Consider the following 23,054-nt stretch of genomic DNA (forward strand, 5'->3'; position numbering starts at 1 on the left):
CTATGCACAATCAATCTGAAGAAGAAGAAATCGAGAAAACCATCCCTTTTATAATTGAAACAAAAAAAATCAAACACTTGGGAATAAACCTAACAAAAGAGGTGAAAGACCTATACAAAGAAAACTATAAAACACTGTTAAAAGAAATAGAAGAAGACACAAAGAAATGGAAAGACATCCCCTGTTCATGGATTGGAAGAATTAACATTATTAAAATGTCCATCCTACCAAAAGCAATATACAGATTCAACTCTATTCCAATATAAACCTCAATGACATTCTTCAAAGAAATAGAACAAATACTGATGAAATTCATATGGAACCCCAAAAAACCACGAATAGCCAAAGCCCTGCTGATGAAAACCAAGGAGAAAGGTGGTATCACATTTCCAAACTTCAAGCTATACTACAAAGCCATAATAATTAAACCAGTTTGGTATTGGAACATAAACAGACATGCAGACCAATGGAACTGAACAGAGAGCCCAGAAATAAAACCACACTTATATGGACAACTGATCTTTGACAAAGGAGCAAAGAATATGCAATAGAACACAGACAGTTTGTTCAATAAATGGAGCTGGGAAAACTGGACCACCACATGCAAAAAAATGAAACTAGACCACTACCTCTCACCATGCTCAAAAATCAACTCAAAATGGATAAGGGAACCAGACATAAGACGGAACCATAAAATGTATAGAAGAAAATACAGATAAAACACAAGACATACATCGCAATAACATCTTTAAAGACTCATCACCCAAAACAAAGATAGTCAAGAAAAAGATAAACACCTGGGATTACATCAAACTGAAAAGTTTCTGTACAGTAAAAGAGACATAAACCAAAACAGAGAGACACCCCACTGATTGGGAAAAAAATCTTTGCACTCCACGATTCAACTGATAAGGGACTGATCACAAAGATATACAAAGAACTCACACAACTCAACAAAAACAAAATAAACAATCCAGCCAGGAAATGGGCCAAAGAACTTAAAGACATTTCTCCAAAGAGGAAATGTAAATGGCCAACAGGCCTAAGAAAAAACGTTCAACATCCCTTATAATCAGAGAAATGCAAATCAAAACCTCATTGAGATAACATTTTACACCAGTAAAAATAACACATATCAAAAAAACCAGCAACAACAAATGTTGGCAAGGATGTGGTGAAAAAAGAAGTCTCTTACATTGCTGGTGGGAGTGCAAACTGGTCCACCACTGTGGAAAGCTCTCTGGAGGGTCCTCAGTCTACTAAAAATGGAGTTAATGACCTGGCAATTTCACTCTCAGGGATCTACCCAAAGGACACAAAAACATTGATTCAAAAGACCACCTGTACCCCTATGTTTACTGCAGTACTATTTACAATAGGTAAAACCTGGAAACAACCCAAATGCCCAAAAATAGATGACTGGATCAAGATGTGGTATATATACACAATGGAATATTATTCAGCAATCAAAAAAAGATAAACTCATGTCATTCGCAGCAATGTGGATGGAGCTAGAAAGAATTATGTTCAGTGAAAGAAGCCAGAAGGAAAAAGAAAAATATCGGATGGTTTCACTTATAGCAGGAATATAGGGGAACCCAGTAAGACATCAGTGTAATAAATAATAACAGTGCAAAACACAACAAAGCAAAAACAGACAATTATAAATCAGAGACATCCTGCAGGGTAAAAGGGAGAGGGATGGGGGGGGGGAGGGAGGAGCAGAGGGGACCGAGGTGATGGTGCACGGGTGCATTGGTGAAGGAAACTCTATGGGGACTACACCAGAGGGGGTGGGGGGAAGCAAATAGTGTTAAAAAATGAACAATGATGTAAAAAAATTAATAAAAAAAATTAAATTAAAAAAATATTTAGAGAATTAAAATGCACAGCAATAGCACAAAAAGCATTAAAGGTGTTAAGATGGAGTTATAAAGTGATTGTTTTCCAGAAATGATATAAGCAATAATTTATATCAGAATATGACGACCCATGATGAACCTTGTAATTTCTATAGTAACCACAAAAAGAATTACGCAAGTATGTATAAATAATAAGCTTATAGAGAGTAAATAATTCATACAATTATTATTAATACCTCTGTAAGTGTATATGCTTCCTCAGCTGTGCATTCAGCCTTCGCTGTAGGATTACTTAATGCAAATATTATAGGCCTTTCATTGATATCAGCCATAGCTTTAAGTACACCAGAGGTGAAAAGTGGCCCAGCTCCTGCAACTCCTATAAATAAGAGGGAAAAAATCAACTTTATTACAGGCAAAATAAAGTAGTTCATGCCACCAGCATTTCTACAAGAGGTTTAATGTAACAAAAGCACACATAGATAACAAATACAACAATTTTGCATTACTGAGACAACACTATGGGAATACAATCTCAAATATGAAAGAACAAAAACACAACTTTTTACTTAACCAGTTATTGTCTGCCTCATATGTAGCAAATTGTGGGAAAATTACTGAAGAAGTATAACATTATCATCCATCATTGTCTAATTAAAAAAAAAAAACTTGCTACAATGTGGATGAACCATGAGGACATAATAATAAGTGAGATAAGTCAGACAACGAAGACACAAATACTATATGATTCCACTTATATGAAGTCTCTAGAGTAGACAGAGAGACACCAAGAAGAATGGTGATTGCCAGAGGTTGGGAGTTGCTATACTAAACAAAGGTTTAGTCTTGTAAGATGCAAAGGGTTCTGGAAATTGTGCAACAACATGAATGCACCTAGTACTACCTAACTGTATGCTTAAAAATGGTTATGATGCCAAGTTCCATGTTATGTATATTTTACAACTAACAATAATAAAAACTTGTGTCTCAAATGTGATACTTTTAAACTCTGAGCTACTGGTTATAAAATAAGAATTCAGAAGGAATAAAAAAATCACCTTGACTAAAGCAATCTACTTTCTTGATACAGTTCAGTTTAATGATTGTTTTTTAAGCTCCTCCAATGTCTCTGACACTGCACTAGGTCTTCAGAATGTAAAAATTGAGTATTATGCAAACAGTTTACAATTGAGAGAGAAACAAAGTAAACAGAAAATCAGAAAACCTGTAACAAGTGATAAGTATGTAGTGCTATGAAAGCACAGATAAAGGAAGAATACTTAAGTGATCCTAAGAATTTGGGGGTGGCCAAGTGATGCCTCAGCTCAGTACTCACTTCATCCAGTAAGACTTATATTCAATAGTCAAAGTAACTACTTATAAATTTTGTTTTACAAACTGATAATGTAATGAACAAAAATACTGACATGGAACCAGAGTTTAGTACTTGCTCTGTCATTCCTGGCTATATGAAATATTCACAAGTCTTGGACAAGTTGCTAACATACCTGTTTGCTTTTCTTAAGTGGAAAGGAATTTAAGTAATCTATACTCAGTGTTCTCCATGTGGAGATACATGGACAAATTCTTAGGATTCTGTTAGTTCTAAAAGAATTTTAAGTTTTTCTTTTTGTTTCCTTGGCCCTCCAGGGATGGAATCAATGAACAGATTCTTAGGTTTCCATATTGAGTTTTAGGAGAAATGGACTAGATGATCTGTAGAGTTCTTCCAGCTCTAAAAAATCATGAACTGCAATCAGTGAAAAAAACTTACTGTTTATTACTATTTAACATTAAAAAGGGCTCCTACATGAAACTGGTAAAATTGCATGAATAACTGTGAACTTGACTCTTACAGCTATATAGGAAATGACTGCTTTTAAAGACGGTTTCATTTTCTGTTGTGAACTTAATGCCCTGTTGGAACATGGCAACAAGCATTAACTGAACTCTGTATATTAAAACCAAAAAGTTATCACATAAAACATCCTATAATGTTGAAAGACAGTTAAAAACTGTCATTTCACTTTTTTTAATCCTACATGGTAGATATGACTGGAATCATATGGTGAAATAACAGAAAGATTTGCCAACAATTTCACTTACCAATTATAACTGAGGGCTTAAGTGTATTTACTGCATCTTCAAAAGTATCAGGTATGTTCTCTGGGGCTGGGTGAGCAAATGCTTCCTGATGATTGTCAATTTTAGCCTTCCGCCCCTGAATTTTTAGGTAAATACAGTATTTTTAAGTAAATGCTTATTTAGGATTAATTGAAAAGATATCATTATGAATTACATACTGTTTCTGTGATGAGACTGTCTTTTCATTTTAATTTACTTTTTTCTTCAACTCATATGTCCTAATTCTATTTTCACAGTATCCATAAACCCATACATAAAACATAATTGAAATCCCAATCAAAAACAGACACTTTATAATGCTGCTCAAGAACTCATTTACTCTGTGAAATGCTCCTAAATCCAATATGGCACAAAGGTCTATATTCTCTCATCTGGGGGTTAAATGTATTTTGAAATTCAGATTTTTTTTCATGTTTTAAAAATGTACAGTAGTAATATAACAAACATAACAAATAACCTCCCAATAAATACCCCACAACTGAGCAAAACTTACAATTACACCAAGTTCAAAAGTTACTTGTTAAAACTTAAGTACCAATTTGAGACTACAAACACCTGATTTTGCAACCAGATAAATTAAGATTAATCAGGTCTGTTATCAAATGAATTTCAGGAAAACAAAACCAAACCAGGATTTCAGTGCTTTTAGGATTTCAGAACTACAGATAGACACCATGAACTGGTACTATAAGGAGTTCAGAAATAAGAGGAACAGGGACATCTGGGGTTTTTTTGTTTGTTTGTTTTTTGTTTTTTTAAATAATTCCCTGGCAAATTCAAACAGATATGGAAGGAAGTGTATGCTTTTTTTTTTTTAAAAAGATTTATTTATTTATTTATTTATTTATACAAGCACTGGGTATAGTCAGAAGCGCGGGAGGGTGAGAGAATTCACCAGAGCCAGAGCAGGGAGCACAGCAGGCAGAAGGACCGAAGTACACTGCTGAGGGGAGCAGCGGGCGGCAGGAGAAGTCTGCGCGCCATGTGGGACCCTCCTCTGGTGGCCAGAGAGCAGCCGGGGATCAAATCGGCGCTGCAGAGGCTGCGGGCAGCTTCACAACCCAGCGATCAACCGCTGCACCACCAGGGAGGCCTGGGACATCTGTTTTTAAGATGGTTAAACAAGAAACATTTTCCTCCCCTAATCCCAAATTGAAGCTATAAAATAAATCCTTAGTATTGTCACAAAGGCAGCTTTCAACAATGGAAAGCAGGCAAAAAATAATGCATACAAAACTCAACCAGGCTGAGAAATCTATATCCTTATTTCAGCAAAAGAATACCCTGCAAAGGTGACTTTTTCCATTAAAACTCCGGAATCGACTCCAAAAGAACTAGCAGAGGCTGAGAACAAGCAGTATACCTGCATCAGTTGACAGGGAAGTTAACAGAAGGATTTAAACACACAGCCTCAATGATAGCAGTTTCTCAGGACAGAGGCTTCTTATGCTTGCCTCAGGAGGATGACAGCTCTCCAATATGGGGGTTTGGTGGGAAACTCTCCAACTCTCAAAAAGGAAGGCTGTGCTTTGCGTCATCAGGAAAAAATGGAACTAGGAACTTAAACTTTATCTACTATTCTAAACTTGCAGATGGATAGGGATTATGCTGACCAATACAATGTTCATTCTAGGCCTGTGTTGCTACTAATCTGATGAAGAATCACCAACTATATTTGAAACCAACATCACAGAAAGCAGCTCCAAATTAATTAAATATATATATTTAATTAAAAACCTGTTTTAGTAGGGTTGAGTATGACTTATTTGCATAGTTACTTGATCTCTTAAGAGTCAGAAAACAAAGCTAGAAAGAATGATGCTGGTGCCAACAAAGAGATTATGTTTGAGTATTACAAGTTAGAGACTGACGATTTTGTCCCCAACTGTAAAATCTGAGAAGTCAGCTGATTAGAAGACAGATCAACTGACAATATTTTTTAAATTAAACAAAAAAATCTCCTAATATTCTTTTGCTTCCACCAGTTTAAAATATCTTACCTTAAATAATAAACCAAACTTGTCAACCATCCAAATTTTCTTTTGTGCTTCTTCTTCTGACACACCATTTTCTACCATTGCCATAACTATAAGATTTGCAATTCCAAGAGCAGCCTGTTCAACAAAATGTATTTTAAAAATGAAGACAACTGTATGATACAATGTATGATTTACTTTATATAGATGATTATGTTATGAGGAATATTTGGTTTATTCTTCCTTGAAAAAAAAATCCTATAAAACTTGATTCTTTGTGTTTTTCTCCCTAAACATTTTTAAATACTTACTTTATAAGAGAGACTTTGAATTCATATCCTCTATCTTAATAAATTCATAAGTCATGTTCTTTACTATATCAACATTCTACCACATTTTTCAAATCTAAAGGAGTGTTGATTTTAAATTCTATAAAGCTTACAAAAACTTACCTCTCCTGCTCCAAGAAATAAGATTTTATGTTCTGATATCGGTTTACCAATAACCTTTTGTGCTGCAAGAAGTCCTGCTAGAGCTACTGCAGCTGTCCCTATAAGAAAAATATTTTTAAAAATAAAAAATAGGCTCATTAAAAATGCTTACAAAGTAATAATAAAAAAACCTAAAGTTTTCTCATTACTTTACCTTGAATATCATCATTGAAGGTACAATATTTTTCTCGATATTTTCTTAAGAACCTGAATGCATTATGATTTCCAAAATCTTCAAACTGAATAAGGGTGTTCTGTCCATATCTAAAAATAGTAAAACCCATAATGATTACATTGAAAATACTGCTATTAAACAGTTTTCCTGACATTCCTGATAGCCTTTACCGTATCTATTAGTTCATTTAAAGCTATCTGGCAATTTCAGAGACTAAAAGATTGGACTCAAAATGTAGATATCTATTACTACTCAAAAAAATTTATGGGGTATTTAAAATGTATGCAGTACTATGATAGGCTGACAGACTATCAATCTCTATAAACTATTTCCAAGTACCCATGAGGGTGCCCAATACATAAAAGCACTAAACAACTTCCTTGAAGGTAGAGGATTAGTCTATGGATATCAAAAAGTATATATTAGATGTGGATATTCTCATTACATTAGCAGCTAAGGCAGCCACACAAGAAAGTATATATTAAATAAGAGAGTAAAAAATAAAATGAGTTCATTAGCAGTCAGAAAAGTGAGCTGGGATAAAAGGGAAGGCTTAAAAAGGAGGTGGGGCTTTATCGGGCCCAAAAAGGGAACAAAAAATAATGAGGTAGTCAAAGAAAAGCAAGACATTATTTTGTTGAACCTGCATTTTCAATAGTATGTCTATATATTTTAGGGTTTATAAGAAAGGACAAGGGAGATATTGGTTAAGGTACACTGGATTCAGTAAGGAAGAATAGGGAATTAATTCAAACCAAGGGATGGAGACTCTATTTTGCATCTGATGTAGAAAGCTTCAGAGAAGGAAGAATTCACATAAAACTCCCTTTAGGGAGGATAAGCAGGCCAGTGATGTGTAGCACATGCTGATGTGGGGAGAGATGAGAAAGATAGGGAGTTTGGAGGCTACTATGATATGAGGACAAAAAGATCTGAAGTAAAAGCCACAGGAAGTGAAAGGAACAATTAAGAGACATGAGAATGAACAAACAGACCTTGATAACAAGGAAAAATGGGAAAGAAGAAAAAGGTGTTAAAATAAATGCCAAGGCAACCTAGATAACTAAGGTAACTATTTGACTGTCCACGGCAGGGAAGTGAAGAGAAGGTGGGGAGATGGCAATTTCTGGAAAGATGAAAGGTCCTGTTTTACATAAACATTGATTCTGAAAAGGAACAAATTTTTAGTATCTTCTATGTCATCAGTAATTTAAAAGGGAGGACAGACCTAGATGATAAAGGTAGTTTGAACTTTATGTTATGGCAATAGGAAAACACTGAAAGATGTGAAGCAAAAGAATGACACAATGAAGTGCATATTTTTAAAAAATTAATCTAGTAGTAAGGTGGAGATGAACTAGAAGGAAGAGAAATTGGAAGAAGGTTTAGAAGGATCCAGAAGAGAGATGAGCATCTGTAGAAAGGTTGTGACAATGGAAAAAAGGAGATATATTTCTGAGGTAATTAAGTGATAGTAGCAACTTGATTTAAGGAGTGACTGCACAGGGGCAGAGTGTCAAAGTTAGGAGCAAGATGAAAGGCTTGGCAACAGGCTGAATGTTACTGCCATCATTAGAGGTTGGATATATTGAACACAGGCTGTTTGGGAAGAAAAGGAGTTGTCTTGGACATGAATATGAAGTAGCAATGGAATGTTTAGATAGAAGATTCCAGTTACTAGAAATGTAAACCTCAGAGACAGCTGGAACCATGTAACTGGGTTTTCATGGACTTAGGAGCACATGTATAAAGGTCAAAGCTTACATGACTCAAAAGAGAACTATATACTCATCCCCATTTAATATAAAAGGGTAACAAGAATCACTGAAAATGGCAAAAAAATAAGAAAAAGGGACAAAGACCAAAAGTCAAGAGAAAACATGAAAGTTGCACAAGACTTTGACTGGAATGGTGGGAGTAAGCCTGAATGTCAATGGCTGAAAAAAACTGGACAGTGAGTGCCAGACAGGAGTGATGGGTGCTAACTCCCCTTGAGATACCAGGTAACTCAGGAAAGCAAGGTACAGTATGCAGGGGATCACCATGGGTAAGTATATCCAATCAAGCAGGAAAGAACCCACATTTTCAAATATTTCATCTCCCCCTACCTATCTTCACATGAGATAAAGGAAAACAAAACACAATGGTGGCTCCTCTTTTATTTTAAAGATGCCTTCATGGTCTCAAATTTTTGTTAAATACCTGTCAGTAATGGCTTTCATAAACTCATCAATTAGATCATCATAACGTTGTGAGCGATCTCTTTTCTGATATAAGCCCATGTAAAATGGATCTTTCAAGAGTGCCTATAAAATAGAGCAAATGTAAAAAATTAAGTATTTTTATATAACCAGTTTAAACATAACTATGAAACAAAAAAGGAAAAATTAAAAAATTATTAAGAGAATTTTAAGCTCACTGTACTTATCAAGAAACTTGTAGTAGGCTTAATTTACTATTATTTGTATAAATATTAAAATTGGAGTTTGGAGTTTAAGACAAAGACAACATAATAAATTTTTCCCTCATATTATCTTCAAAAGTGGATTAATAAAAATGTGTGTGTGTGTGTTTCAATATGGGAGAGGATAAAAGGGGGAAAACAATTTTACTCACTGGATTATCAGTTCCTACATCAATACAAACAGGCAGGCATCTATCAGGTCGTATTCCTGCACAAGCTGTGTACAAACAAAGTTTTCCTACTGGAATTCCCATTCCATAGACACCCAGATCTCCAAGACCCAGAATTCTCTCTCCATCAGTCACCACAACAGCCTTAATCACAAAAAAAATATATAAATTAGAAGTTGTCAAAAATGGAACACCAGAGAAGAAAACATTTTTAGAAAGGATTTTCTTCATGTATTTTCACTCTCACTTTAAAAAATAAAATTACTTCTTGACTAATTTCCAAAGTAAACCAAACAAGCACTCTTAAAATTCTTTCTAGAATCTAGAATGTTTAAAAAAAGAGAATTAACTAGATTTTATTTCCTGATGTCTTTGGTGTTTAGGATAAAATGCTTCTGACTACAGGATCAACTTAAATATCCTCAGAAAGACTAAACAGGGGAGAGGTGAATGAACTTCTGTTTATGAGATTACCACAAGAAAAACAAGAGTTTAGGAATAAAGAACATGCTAATCCAACATGATAACCTAAGGGAAACAAGAAAACCCTTAGCAATGGTGAAAGAAAAAAAGATCTAGTATAAAAAAATATACCTACCTACCAGGTTTTAAGATGACACTGAGAGCTTAATTATTTCATCAATTTTTTTCAGTTTATTGTAACTAAATGAGTAGTCATCAAAGATTATTTTGGTGAAGAAGACATACATAATAAAGGCGAGTGAGATTACTGCCTATAATAAACACTAAACCCTATCAGAAGATTTTAAGTAAGTCATTACATGTAATTTTATGAAAGACAGCCAGATTACCAAGGTTTTTATCTGCTAAGTTTGCTTAAGGATCTAATCTAGCTCATATTCATAAGAAAAAAGGCATAACGAATCCTCTCTACTTCCCACCAGAATAAAAGTTGTTATGGCATCTTAATGTATTTTTTCTGCCTAGAATAACATTAACTGAAGTAGAAAAGGAATAACACAGAAGTCAGGAGACACCTCTGAGAGGTAGTGGACAGTAAGCAGGTTCACCTTCTGTACTTGCTCCAATTTCTTCCCCAGAGTCAAACTTTGTACCAGTAAACCCATTTTGTAATTACTCCCGTGATCTCCTCAAAGCATTAAATCTGTATGTGCAAAATTAATCAGAGTAACAATAATAATAATAATAAAAAACTACGCTTGGTAGTTAAGAGGTAACTTACAAGGAAAGAAAAAACATTGTGAAAAGGAAGGTTGTGCTATTAGTACCTTAACATGATTTTCTGGCCAGTTATCCACAATTGATCTAACATGACCTCTGTCTGAGATTGAAATAAATAATCCCCTGCAACAGAACAAAAACACCTTTGCATTTCACAACAATTTTTTTTCTAAGTTTTCTTCACAATTGGAATATTTTGATATTTTAATAAAACATCACGACACAGTATAATTTCCAAGCAGATTTAGCTAAGTGATACTGGTTTATTTTTCAAACATTTCAAGTACCTCAAACAGTAGGTGCATTTGTGACATAGTAGCTGAACAAAGGTTACTAAATGATATGATCATTTTACCTAAGACAAATGTACCCACATCTCCTGTTCAAATAAACTCAATACACCTTCAGTAAAAAGTGATACAAAGGTAAACCACTAATGCAGGACAGTATAAGGTTAAGTAAACTGCTGTTTAAATTCGGTGAGACTGAAAATTTGAAATCTGAAGGAGCAGGGAAACCCTTGATGCATTAGGAAAAAAAACAAAAGTTATTTGGAACACATTGTATTGCTAGCCAATTGAGATAATAGATCCAGATTTCAAAGGAAAGAAGGCAGGAGAGGAAGAGGAAGGGACAATCATAGATTTTAGAAAATAGGTCAGGGAAAGAGCCAACAGGTTCCCAATGGCTTCAAGATTCATTCAATTTCTCATTGGTATCGAAACTTTGGCAGTACCATCCTAGCTCAAATCAGTTTAAACAGTTTCTCAACAATCAGTGCCTAACAGAATCATCTGACTAATTTTTTTAAAATGCCACGGTCCCATTCCCAGAGATTCTGATTTAACAGACCTATAGTTTAGATCAATTAATCACCCAAGATTTAAAGACTGTCTTCTATGCAAAAAAACAAAGCAAACAAAATGCTACTAGAGCATACTGCATAAATGATACACAGTATGTGCCCTCACCCAAAAGTCATGCTCTTCAGCAGTTCTCAAATCGGGGTGCACATCAGAACGACAGTGGGAGCTTCCATGAAACACCAGCACCTGAGTCCAGCTTTGGGCTAAGTGAATCAGCATCAATATGGGCTATATACCCAGACATGAGTATGTTTTATTTCCCTCTGTCCTTTAATTTAGACTGAAAACCACAGTTCTAATTGAAAGAGAAATTACAGAAGAGCTGAACAGCTGGGTTATATCATAGAAATATTTTATTTTTTTTTAGGTTTTTTTTTTAAGATTTATTTATTTATGCATACAAGAACTGTGGTGTAGGCCAGAGGTGCAGGGGGTGAGAGAATTCACCAGAGACAGAGTGGGGAGCAGAACAGAGGGATCTACTGAAATACACTGCTGAGGGGAGCAGCAGGTGAGACAGGAGAGGTCTGCTGTGCCATGTGGGTTTCTCGCTGGCTGGGGATTGAACTCATGTTGCAGTGGCTACTGAAAGCTTGATAGTGCTGTGTCTTTAACCCCTGTGCCACCAGGGAGGCCCCACAGAAATGTTTTAGATGCATTAATTGACGGCTACACATAGGATAAAACGGTGTTGGAAGTATCTTCCAGGGAATACCTGCAACACTAACACCAATAGTGTTCATTAAAATCTTGATCTCCAGACCTGTCTTTTTTTCATCAGATTCTTGGGAATGGGAAGGACAGGGATTAATATTTTAAATAAGTCCCACAGGTGTTTTGTATGCACATGAAAGTTTGAAAGTCACTGGACTCTGAGGGGAGAGTAAAGATAAAAGCTATCATACATTATCCGAATTCCTACATTTATGAAAATATGTAAGCAGGGCATGAGAAAGATGTAGTGATTGAATAAAATGATAATAGATTAGAGGAATAAGAAAATGCAAAAGTGAAAACAGCCTTTATAAAATGGTTATAAATTTACAAAGAACCATCACATCAGTTTCCTCATCTGACCTCAGCACACTGTGAGAGGGACTGGCACCCCAATTCTACAATTATAAAACAGACTCAGAGGGATAAAGTCACTTATGCAAGGACTTGAGTCAATGCCCATTCCAGGACTCTTTCCACTTAAAATATTTGGAGGGGTTAGACCTATTGTAAATTAAAATTTGTGCAAGTTCATAAAAAGGAATAAATAACAAAAATCAAACCTGACCAAAAATGAGAATCAATCTCTTAAACTTGGCCAGACTGCCAAAAATGTCAACGATAATTCTGGAGAATCTGCCACCAGAATTAAGAGCACCTATTTTTTTTTTTTTTTTTGTGGTAAAAAATGCATCATAACTCTACTAGTCATAATAACATAAAGGAATGAATAATGCTATTTCTACAAAAATAAAAGATATGAACATACTGCATTTTTATTGATTGCTTTTTGTCCAAATTAGGCTTTTGTGAGATGGGAAATGAGATTAAGACGACAACACATAAAAAGAAATGGAGTCAATGCTATGGTGTGGTATTTTTCTTACATAATAATCACTTACAAATGTATTTTTAAAAATAAGACTTACCTAGGTCTTCTAAAGATGTGGCCATACTGGGAGCAAGCAAGCCCAACTGTTGGCGTATACACAATGGGCATTAAACTTTCGATATCATCTTGTAGAATTCTATAAAACAATTTCTCATTTCGTTCTTGTACTCCCATTATATAGATGTACCTGGAATTAAGCACAGTACATAATGTCTATATCAGGCAGCATTACACCTGAAATTTTGGCCTTTGAACAGTTATAGCTAACCATCTACAGTTGAGAACTCCCCGCTCCAGAAAAACAAGACCTTAAATTATCACTATTTAACACTCAGGACTAAAAACTCAAAAAAAAATTAAAATTTACTTGTATAATAGATGATGATGAAGATGAAAAGAACAATAGAACAACAGCTAGAATACTAGCTGAGCCCTTACTGTGAGTCAGGCTCTGTACCAGGGCCCACGAGGGTCTACTCTTAAGGAACTGATGTTCATGAAGACAGACATTTAAATAAGTAAGATAAAATTAAGTACTTACAAATTACTATGAGTCAGTCACTCAAGGTATGAACTCAAGGGATCTATCCTTAAGCTTGCAGGTAGACTAAGAACTATCCAGGGCACAAATGATCAATTCAAATAAATATATGCATAATGGCTTTTAAAGAATGAAGTTTGTAAAACAGGGAAATGCTGGCTTGAAAAACCAGTAATCACTTGAATTAAATGTCTAAAACTGACTCAGCTTTCCCCAAGCTTGTTTCTCTTCCTGTTATCATCATCTGACCAAATGGGAATCACTGATCTGTTTCCGATTTCTTCCTCTCCTACCTACTTCTAACCCCAATCTGAAATCACCAAGTCCTTGAAGACATTTTAGAAATTAATTGTTGGATTTAGTTATTAATATTTAGATTTTTTGCTTTAATGCTCACAAATAGTTGATTGTTTTATACTTCTTGTATTGGTCTAAGAATAAAGGCTATTCTAATAAAAAAATTAAATAAAAATCACCAAGTCCTTCAGAATATACCTGCTAAATATCTTTCAAACATATATTGATAGTTCTTCCCTCTACCTGCACTCAGTCCAAGCCACCACCATTGCTCACATGGATTACCTCAAGAACTGTCCAGCCTTTATACACACAATTTTGCTAAACTGTTCAATTAATTTAAAAACTTAAACTCTGATCATTTCTATTCTCTTTAAATGGTTTCCAAATCCCAGTAAAATGAGGTTAAGTTCTTAAAATAGCTAATAAGACCTCAGCCTACTTTCTAGTTTCATCTCTTTCATACTGAACTTACTTGAATTCTCTTACTTTGGCATCCCTGCCCACGATGCACCCTCTGCCTGGAACAGTCTCTATTCTGCCAGTCTAACACTCATGCACTCCCTGAATGTAGCCCAGATGGTACCCACTCTCTGGGGGTCCATTTCTGACTATTGCCCTCCCCTACCACACATACATCTACACATCAGATTTTCCTGTTACCAGATCCCATAACACCCTACTCCCTCTTTTGTCACTCTCACTCTACTTCTTCACTTTTTGTCTCCCCTCCAGCCTAGAGGGTATCACAAGCAAGGACTATGGCCTTATATACTTCTATATTTCCAGGAACTAGCAAAAAAAAAAAAAAAAGGACTCTAGCTGGAATGTAAATATTTTGTGAATAAATATAATTTCATTCATAAGAGGAATAATATTTTTTATATAGCTACTGTGGCCAGAAAATAATATTAATAGGGAGAAATTAAGAGGAAGGTGATTTTGGGCCTCCCCAGTGGTGCAGCGGGTTGAGCACAGCCCTGTGGTGCTGTCCGCAGCTTTAGCAGCGCTGGTTCGATTCCCGGCTGGCCAGGGAAAAACCCACATGGCATGGCAGACCTCTCCTGTCTCACCCACTAGCTCCCCTCAGCAGTATATTTCGGTCTGTTTGTCTGTTCTGATCCCCGATCTGTCTCTGGTGAATTCTCTCACCCTCCCTTGCCTCGGGCCTGCACCCAACTTCTTGTATGAATAAGTAAATCTTTAATAAATAAATAAAAGGACTCCCCTGGTGGCGCAGTGGTTGAGCGCTGGGCTACAAAGCTGCCCGCAGCCTCTGCAGCGCTGGTTCAATCCCTGGCTGCTCCCAGGCCACCGGAGGATGGTCCCACATGGCGCGCAGACCTCTCCTGCCGCCCGCTGCTCCCCTCAGCAGTGTATTTCGTCTGTCTGCCTGTTCTGTTCCCCGCTCTGGCTCTAGTGAATTCTCTCACCCTCCTGTGCTTCTGACTGTACACAGTGCTTGTATAAATAAATAAATAAATCTCAAATAAACAAATAAATAAATAAATAAATGAATGGAGGGTGATTTCTTCTTAATATTGGGAAGAAAACTAACAACTGGGCTATAAGGCAGAACAGCTTTGTGAAACAAGCAGCAATGTTTAGAGAAGAACAGACAAACCATCAGGCCTGTGACAGCAGGAAGTTGTGCAAATCCCTGGGCTCCGTGATAGCACTTTCACGTTCATGTCATGCTCTGATCACAACCCACCACTCTTTGGTGAGCTCCATAGTGCCCTTGCTTGATAGGTCTAGAGGGATCTTTCACTCCTTGATGGCTTCATTTTCTTCCACTTTGTTGGCTCCCTTCTGGCTCCTCTTTTTTTCTCTACTCTGGATCCCAGGATCAAGTCTCTGGCTCTGAATAAACTTCTCATTGTTACCATTTAAGAACCCTCCTAATATCTTCACCACTGCACTACCCTTCCCCAGTCTGCCTTTTCCACCTGTGAACTGTAGCAAGGGCTGGACTTGTTCACTTTTGCAGTTCCAGAGATTTGAATACTGCCTGACACAGAAGGCCCTGAATGCTTACTAACTGAAGGACTTAATGTAGCATCTTTGTAACTCCAGCCAATTTCAAAGTTGAATCAATGTTACATTTCACCTTTTCTGTTGAAAAGTAACATGGTTGGGCAGAGATGGCCTTAATACAGCATGACAGGACACTAGGCCTTTAGGGCTTACTCTCATCCCTTTAACAGGTCCTGCTCAGTTTCACCTCCTGGTTAAGTGGCTTTTTCAAACATATCACTCTCTTCACCAATTCTATTCAAACCTGACCCTTGTGAATCTTAGCCATAGTATTCATATTCTACATCACAGCAGGTATGATGAGGTCTTTCCATCTCTGCTCCATAACCTACATAATTTAGGCCTAAGAATATTAGCTGAGAAAGTAAGCTGTTCTTTTCTCTTGTTCAAGTCCAGCTTTTCTACCACTGCACTTGACTCTACACTTTCTTCCTCTCTAGGATCTTGGTCTATCAATTACTCATGTCCTAAGCTCATGCCTCACAACTATAAGTGTTTTCACCTTCTAGCCTGAAATACACCCTCTTACCCCCCTGTTCTGCTTTACTCACTGTTCTCTCACCTCTTACCTAAACTTACAGTGTTTACATTTCCTCCCCTCCCATTTATTTCTCAATCTATTGTATTCTCCCTTTTGCCCCATCAAAGATATTACTGTCACCAATCCCTAATAACAATCTCCTATACCTAACAAACCTTAGGGAATTTTAATCCTGTATTAAGACTGATCTCTTTATCCAGCATCCCTTGCCCTTCTTTCTCATTTTGCCTGCTACTTACAACATACTGTTTGAAATTTAGCTCAGTCAGCACCTCCTCCCAGAAGTTTTAATTGATTCCCCAAGTTGAGATAGGTGTCCCTCTTCATGCCTTCAGAATATGCTCTGCATATACCTTTTCCTCGCTGTTCTGCATTGGGTGGTACAGAGTGGTACAGTGACAGTCATAATATATAACTATCTGTTGATGAGCTCCTAGAAGGCAGTGTTAACGGGGGGCCATACATTCTAGCTTGCCTGGCATAGTTTCAGTTACAGTTTCAGTTCCAGATTAGATAGGTAGACATTAAATCCATTACCAATTTTATATCTTCAGTGGCTAATATAGTTAGCACACACAAAGTAGATGATCAATAATAGTTGCTCAACAGAATGACTGCAAATTAGTTGTCAGCCTTTGCTTCAAGCATTCAATTCAAAGCTGAAATGCTCTGTAATTTTAAGCATAAACAGTCAAATTTTGCTAAGTTTTTAATAGTGAGCCAAGTGAAGTGTTGACTAAAGTGAAGGAAGCATAAGCATAAAAATAAATTAACTGGGCCTCCCCGGTGGCGCAGCGGTTGAGCGCTGGGTTGCGAAGCTCCCCGCAGCCTCTGCAGCACCGGTTCGATCCCCGGCTGCTCCCCGGCCACAGGAGGAGGGTCCCACATGGCGCGCAGACCTCTCCTGCCGCCCGCTGCTCCCCTCAGCAGTGTACTTTGGTCCTTCTGCCTGCTCTGCTCCCCGCTCTGGCTCTGGTGAATTCTCTCACACTCCCGCTCTTCTGACTGTACCCAGTGCTTGCATAAATAAATAAATAAATAAATAAATAAATAAAACAAAATAAATCTTAAAAAAAAAAAATTAATTAATTAATTAATTAACTAACTAAAGCATAAACTCCATTATGATACTGTATCTTTTTCATACCATAATAATCACAATGTGCCCAAATTTTCTGATTGGAGCACTAGTAAAAACTAAACATCCAGGGCCTCCCCGGTGGCGCAGCGGTTGAGCGCTGGGTTGCGAAGCTGTCCGCAGCCTCTGCAGCACAGGTTCGATCCTCGGTCACCGGGCGAGGGTCCCACATGGCACAAAGACCTCTCCTGCCGCCCGCTGCTCCCCTCAGCAGTGTACTTCTGTCCTTTTGCCTGTTCTGTTCCTTGCTCTGGCTCTGGTGAATTCTCTCATTCTCCCGCGCTTCTGACTGTACCCAGTGCTTATATAAATAAATAAATAAATCTTAAAAAAAAAAAAAAAAAACTAAAAACTAAACATCTAGTCAACTCTTACTTTTCCAAAGGGCCATTCAATTTTTTCACATTTCTATGGAATCGTAAGGCTTGAATATCTTGTGTCTCTATTTTGGGAGGTAGAAGTCCTTGAAGACCAAGCATTTGTCGTTCCTGTAATGTAAATGCCATTCCCTAAAAAAACAAAACAAAAGGAGAAATAAAAAACTGTTACTTAGTGAGGTGGCATTTATGCTGTACTACAAGATGTAATTTAAATGCCAATTAAAAAATTAACATAACATTTTTGTCTAGACTATCAAAAATTTATAGGATGATCATATCTAGTATTGGTGAGGATATGTATGGTAAGAGTTACTCATGAATAACACTGTTTGGAATGTAGCTTGGTGTAGGCTTTTTGAGCAACAACTCAATAAAGCAATCCTACTTCTACACAGCTATCCTAGAGAAATATTCATACATAAAGAGATTAGTTGACACACTGTTTCTAGTTTTCTTGGCTATAAACTTACTAAAAAGTCACCAATGGAATAGTTAAGGAACCTACATACATCTCTAAGCTTGTATTAGGAAGGTCTCCCCAAAAGTTAATATAAAGTTGCAAATCAAAAAACATTTCACTGTTAACTTATTTTATAAAACCCTACAGAGTACAAATCATACACGTATATATTAGAAATGAAATCAACAGAATATCGTTTGAAGGAACATAAACCAAAATGGTAACAGAGGCTACCCCTGCTAGCAAGGAGTGAGGCTGACTAGATGAAGGGGAAAGAAAACAAAGACACTTAAGAAAAAAATTAAACAAGGTCAGGTAGAGTAGGCCAAAACATGGTGTGATTTCACGTATATGTGGGACATAAAGACATAAAACAAAGGAATAAGCAAAACAAAAACAAGCATTTTGATACAGAGAACAGACAGGTGGTTACCAGAAGGGAAAGAGGCTAAGAGATCAGGTGAAATGGCCAAACAGGGTCAACTGCCTGGTAATAGATGGGAACTAGATGCTGGTGATGATCACGATGTGACATGTTACATATTGAATATAATGCTGCACACTTGAAACTTACATAATGTTACCACAAAAAAATTATTTAAAAATATGAAAATACATAGCATGTCTAAGCAATAGATGGTAAGGTAAATAAAATATTGCAAATTAAAAAAATAGCCTGTGTCTTTTTTTTTTTTTAAGATTTATTTATTTATTTATATAAGCACTGGGTACAGTCAGAAGCACGGGAGGGTGAGAGAATTCACCAGAGCCAGAGAGGGGAGCAGAACAGGCAGACTGACCAAGTACACTGCTGAGGGGAGCAGCGGGCACGGCAGGAGAGGTCTGCGCACCATGTGGGACCCTCGCCCAGAGGCTGGGGATCAAACTTGTGCTGCAGAGGCTGCGGGCAGCTTCACAACCCAGCGCTCAACCACGGCACCACCAGGGAGGCCCCACTGTGTCTTAAGAAAAATATTTTTTCAATTTCTTGTATTCAGATATGGGTTAAATCCTTTATACCATGGTGACGTCAGTGAAAATATCAGAATAAAGACTTCCAAAAATCTTTTCCTCTATAAAAGCAACAAGCACACTGATTAGAATAGAATCATCTTTTTTTTTTTTTTTTTTTTTCAGAATTCTGGAAATTAAGCAAAAAGTTTCAGAAATCAGGGAGCATTTATTAAAGAAAAACAGCTGAATTTCAGTAAGAACAGCAAGCTTTGTGGCATTTCAACTGAACTCATGCCTATTCTCCCCTTCCCAGCTTCACAACAGCATTAAAAAGAACAATCATTGTGAAATAATCCTGTGAAAAATCATTGAGTCTGGCAGCCACTGAAGAATCCCCATGAGGGATTCTTCTAAAGCCCTATGCCCTGGGAATTGTCATTATTTGACCTTACTAGGAACACCCCATGTAAACAGGTCTTTCCTCCAGAAGAGCTTGCTAAAAATAATCAGAGGCAATTAACTTAACATGGCAGCTCCCTAAGGCTATGAGTAACAGCTGAGACAAAGATTAGGCTAACCAAAAGCTGAAAAGAAATAGGTGAGGCACTAAGATGTCCATGGAAAGATTTTGAAAAACTTGGGTATATTCCTGAGATCTAGGTCACACACATAAGCTGTAGACATGTTCAGGAAAGACCTGAGAAGGCCCTAATCTCCTACATCTGGCTAACCTTGAAGCTCTGTGTAAGCAGGAAGTGAAGGCTGTTGCACAGTGGTGAAATGCCTGGCTGAATATTGAAGGTGAGCCCCCAAACATATATAATGCCCCTTGGCAAAGAATGGGAGAACTTACTGGCTCTAGGTAGTTAAGTCTCTGTCTAACCACTAGCTGACCACTAAGCTAAAAAAGCAGAGCCTTCAGTGAGCATTTACAACAAGAATAAAGAGTTTAAAGAATTAGTTTAGGAATTAATTCAGTTGCTAAATAAACAACAGCAACACAACAAATCCTGGGAGAAATGAGTAAATGGCTGTCTGGTTTTTAAACAAAAAAGTACGAGGCATGCAAAAAATGTCTGGTTCATACCCAGGAACAAAGGATAGTTAATGGAAATGGTTTCTGAGGAAGCCCAAACATTGTACTTACTAGACAAAGACTTTAAATTATTTCAAATATATTCAAAGAACACCATGTCTAAAGAACTAGAGGGAAGTATGGCTGTGGTATCCCACTAACTGGAGATTATCAACAGAGAGACAAATTATAAGAAGGAACCAAATAGAAATTCTGGGATTATATAAAGTACAATAAACTGAAATAAAAAATTCATTATAGGGCACAACATATTTGAGCAGTTGGAAGAATCAGCAAACTTAAAAGATAGGTCAATTGATATTAATCAATCTGAGAAACCAAAAAGAAAAAACAATAGGGATCGAGTCACAGAAATCTATGGGACACGATTAAGAGTGCCAATATATGCACAAAGTCCCAGACAAAGAGAGGAAAGGAAAAAAAGAATTTGAAAAAATAACGACTTGTTAATTTGTTAAGAAAAAATACACATATCCAGGGGGTTCAAAAACTCCAACAAGGTTAAACTGAAAGAGATATATCATATCCAATCTGGTAAAAGCCAGGCTAAAGGAGAAATTGGAAAGCAGAGAGAAGTGACTAATCGTGTACAGAGAAGCCTCAAAAAGATTAAGAACAAATTTCTTATAAGAAACCATGGAGGACAGAAGGTAGCAGAATAACAGATTGAATGTGCCAAAAGAAAAAAAATAAACCTGCCAACCAAGAATTTCTAAACCCTATAAAAGTATCCTCCAAAAAAGAAGGAAAAATCAGACATTCCCAGATAAACAAAAACAGAGAAGTCATTGTTAGGAGTCCTGTCCTACAAGAAACGCCGAAGGGCGTCCCCCTTAGGCTGATATGAAAAGACACTGGAGAGTACCTCAAATCTATACAAAGAAATAAAACATGGGTAAGATGACACAGATAAATACAAGGCAGTATAAATGTATTTTTTGTTTGGAGATCTTTTTTTTTCTTCTACCTGATTTAAAAGGTAACTTCTTAAAGTGAGAATTAGAAATCTGTGTTGATGGTCATATACAAAGATATAATCTGTATGTCAGAGAAGCATAAAGGGATTTACATAAACTCATTAGACTTTCAACCAAATATTTTATTGTATTTTTTTATTGAGGTAATAGTCATATACAACACTGTATGTGATTCAGAAATATAGGTTTAACCTCTTCAGGTGTGGTGCTACACACCACACCTATCACCAAAACATCCATAATCCTCTACTGTGATTCACTGGTCCCCCCTCTTCCTTTTTGCTCCTCACCCCACACTCCACCTCTGGCAGTCTCAATTTTACAGTCAGAATTCTATGGTTTATTTGGTTTAGTTTTGTCTAGACCTTTGTTGTTTCTTTAAATTCCATATGAGTGAAATCATCTGGTATGTGGCTTTGTCCTTCTGACTTATTTCACTCAGCAAAACCTCCTCCAGTTCCATCCATGTTGTTACAAATGGTAAGATTTCATCATTTTTCTTCCCCTAGGTGAGTAGTGTTCCATGGTGTATATACACCACATCTTTATTTAATCCTCTGCCATTAGGCACTTAGGTTTTTTTCTAGACATTTGCTACTGTAATACATTTTAGACTATGCTCCTTAAAATTCATTTGTCACTTACTGTACTTTATAAATTTCTTATAACCTGCCTGAAAGTAGGGTTTAAATGGCTTTTATAAGGAAAAAAATAAAACAAACCCAACATCTATCAAATGTCTATTATACCCATAGCACTGTAAAAGATACAAAGAATCTTTAAATGGTCCCTGCCCAAAAGGAACCTGAAATAAAGTAAAGATATATAAATTCATGAAAACATAAATGCTAACCATTATTACAATGACAGCTTAAGACACGAAAAGAACCACAAAGCAATGTCTATTGATTATCTGCCAGAGGAATGGGAAGACAAGGTTTTAGAGAAAGGAATGATTATTCCAGCCCACAGTGGTGTGAAAAGATTCTGGGAAAACTGGATTTTAACTGAGTTACAACTTGAAGAGCAAGCAAGATTTGGGGAGGGGAGGCAAAAGTAAGAAAGGGCTAGAATATCCCTTGTTGAGCTTTGTTTAATTCACTAACTGTTCACTAAACTGCTTCTCATTCTGTGCCAGTTAATAAATAAGAAAAGAAAAGGAGGCCTGTGTGACCCATGATCAAATACCCCTTAGTAGGCCTGAAACCCCTAAAAACATATCCTAGCATATAATTATTTCCCATTTGGGAAACAATTTATAAGTGCTTTGAAATCAATCACATCTAATTTGAATGCATCTTTCCCAAAAGGTACATTTTATATAAGACCAATATATCTATATACAAAATTCTCATAAAAATATCTCTTTATAGGGCCTCCCCTGGTGGCACAGCGGTTGAGCACTGGGCTGCGAAGCTGCCCCCAGCCCCTGCAGCACCGGTTCGATACTCAGCTGGCCAGCGAGGGTCCCACATGGCGCACAGACCTCTCCTGCTGCACCCGTTGCTCCACTCAGCAGTGTATTTCGTCAGTCTGCCTGTTCTGCTCCCCGCTCTGGCTCTGGTGAATTCTCTCACCCTCCCACGCTTCTGACTGTACCCAGTGCTTGTATAAATAAATAAATAAATAAATAAATAAATAAATAAATAAATAAATAAATCTTTCAAAAAAAATC

The 23,054-nt window shown here is 36.7% G+C and overlaps 1 protein-coding gene across 4 annotated transcripts in view; it reads right to left on the reverse strand.

Moving 5' to 3' along the window:
• The window catches only part of ME2 (malic enzyme 2), an 80,075-nt gene that overhangs the window by 18,605 nt on the left and 38,416 nt on the right, over positions 1–23,054 (reverse strand). For all 4 annotated transcript variants that reach the window (XM_037508501.2, XM_054694041.1, XM_054694043.1 and 1 more), the window contains exons 3-12: positions 17,888–18,021; positions 12,996–13,145; positions 10,534–10,609; positions 9,266–9,427; positions 8,852–8,955; positions 6,629–6,738; positions 6,436–6,533; positions 6,008–6,121; positions 3,969–4,083; positions 2,099–2,241 (exon numbers count right to left, since the gene is read on the reverse strand). In XM_037508501.2, the coding sequence (XP_037364398.1) occupies positions 2,099–2,241; positions 3,969–4,083; positions 6,008–6,121; positions 6,436–6,533; positions 6,629–6,738; positions 8,852–8,955; positions 9,266–9,427; positions 10,534–10,609; positions 12,996–13,145; positions 17,888–18,021 (1,206 nt within the window). The remainder of the gene's footprint in view (positions 1–2,098; positions 2,242–3,968; positions 4,084–6,007; positions 6,122–6,435; positions 6,534–6,628; positions 6,739–8,851; positions 8,956–9,265; positions 9,428–10,533; positions 10,610–12,995; positions 13,146–17,887; positions 18,022–23,054) is intronic.

This window comes from Talpa occidentalis, unplaced genomic scaffold (assembly GCF_014898055.3).
Source record: "Talpa occidentalis isolate TD23 unplaced genomic scaffold, MPIMG_talOcc4v2.1 talOcc4.13, whole genome shotgun sequence".
In the NCBI taxonomy this organism is placed as follows: Eukaryota; Metazoa; Chordata; class Mammalia; order Eulipotyphla; family Talpidae; genus Talpa; species Talpa occidentalis.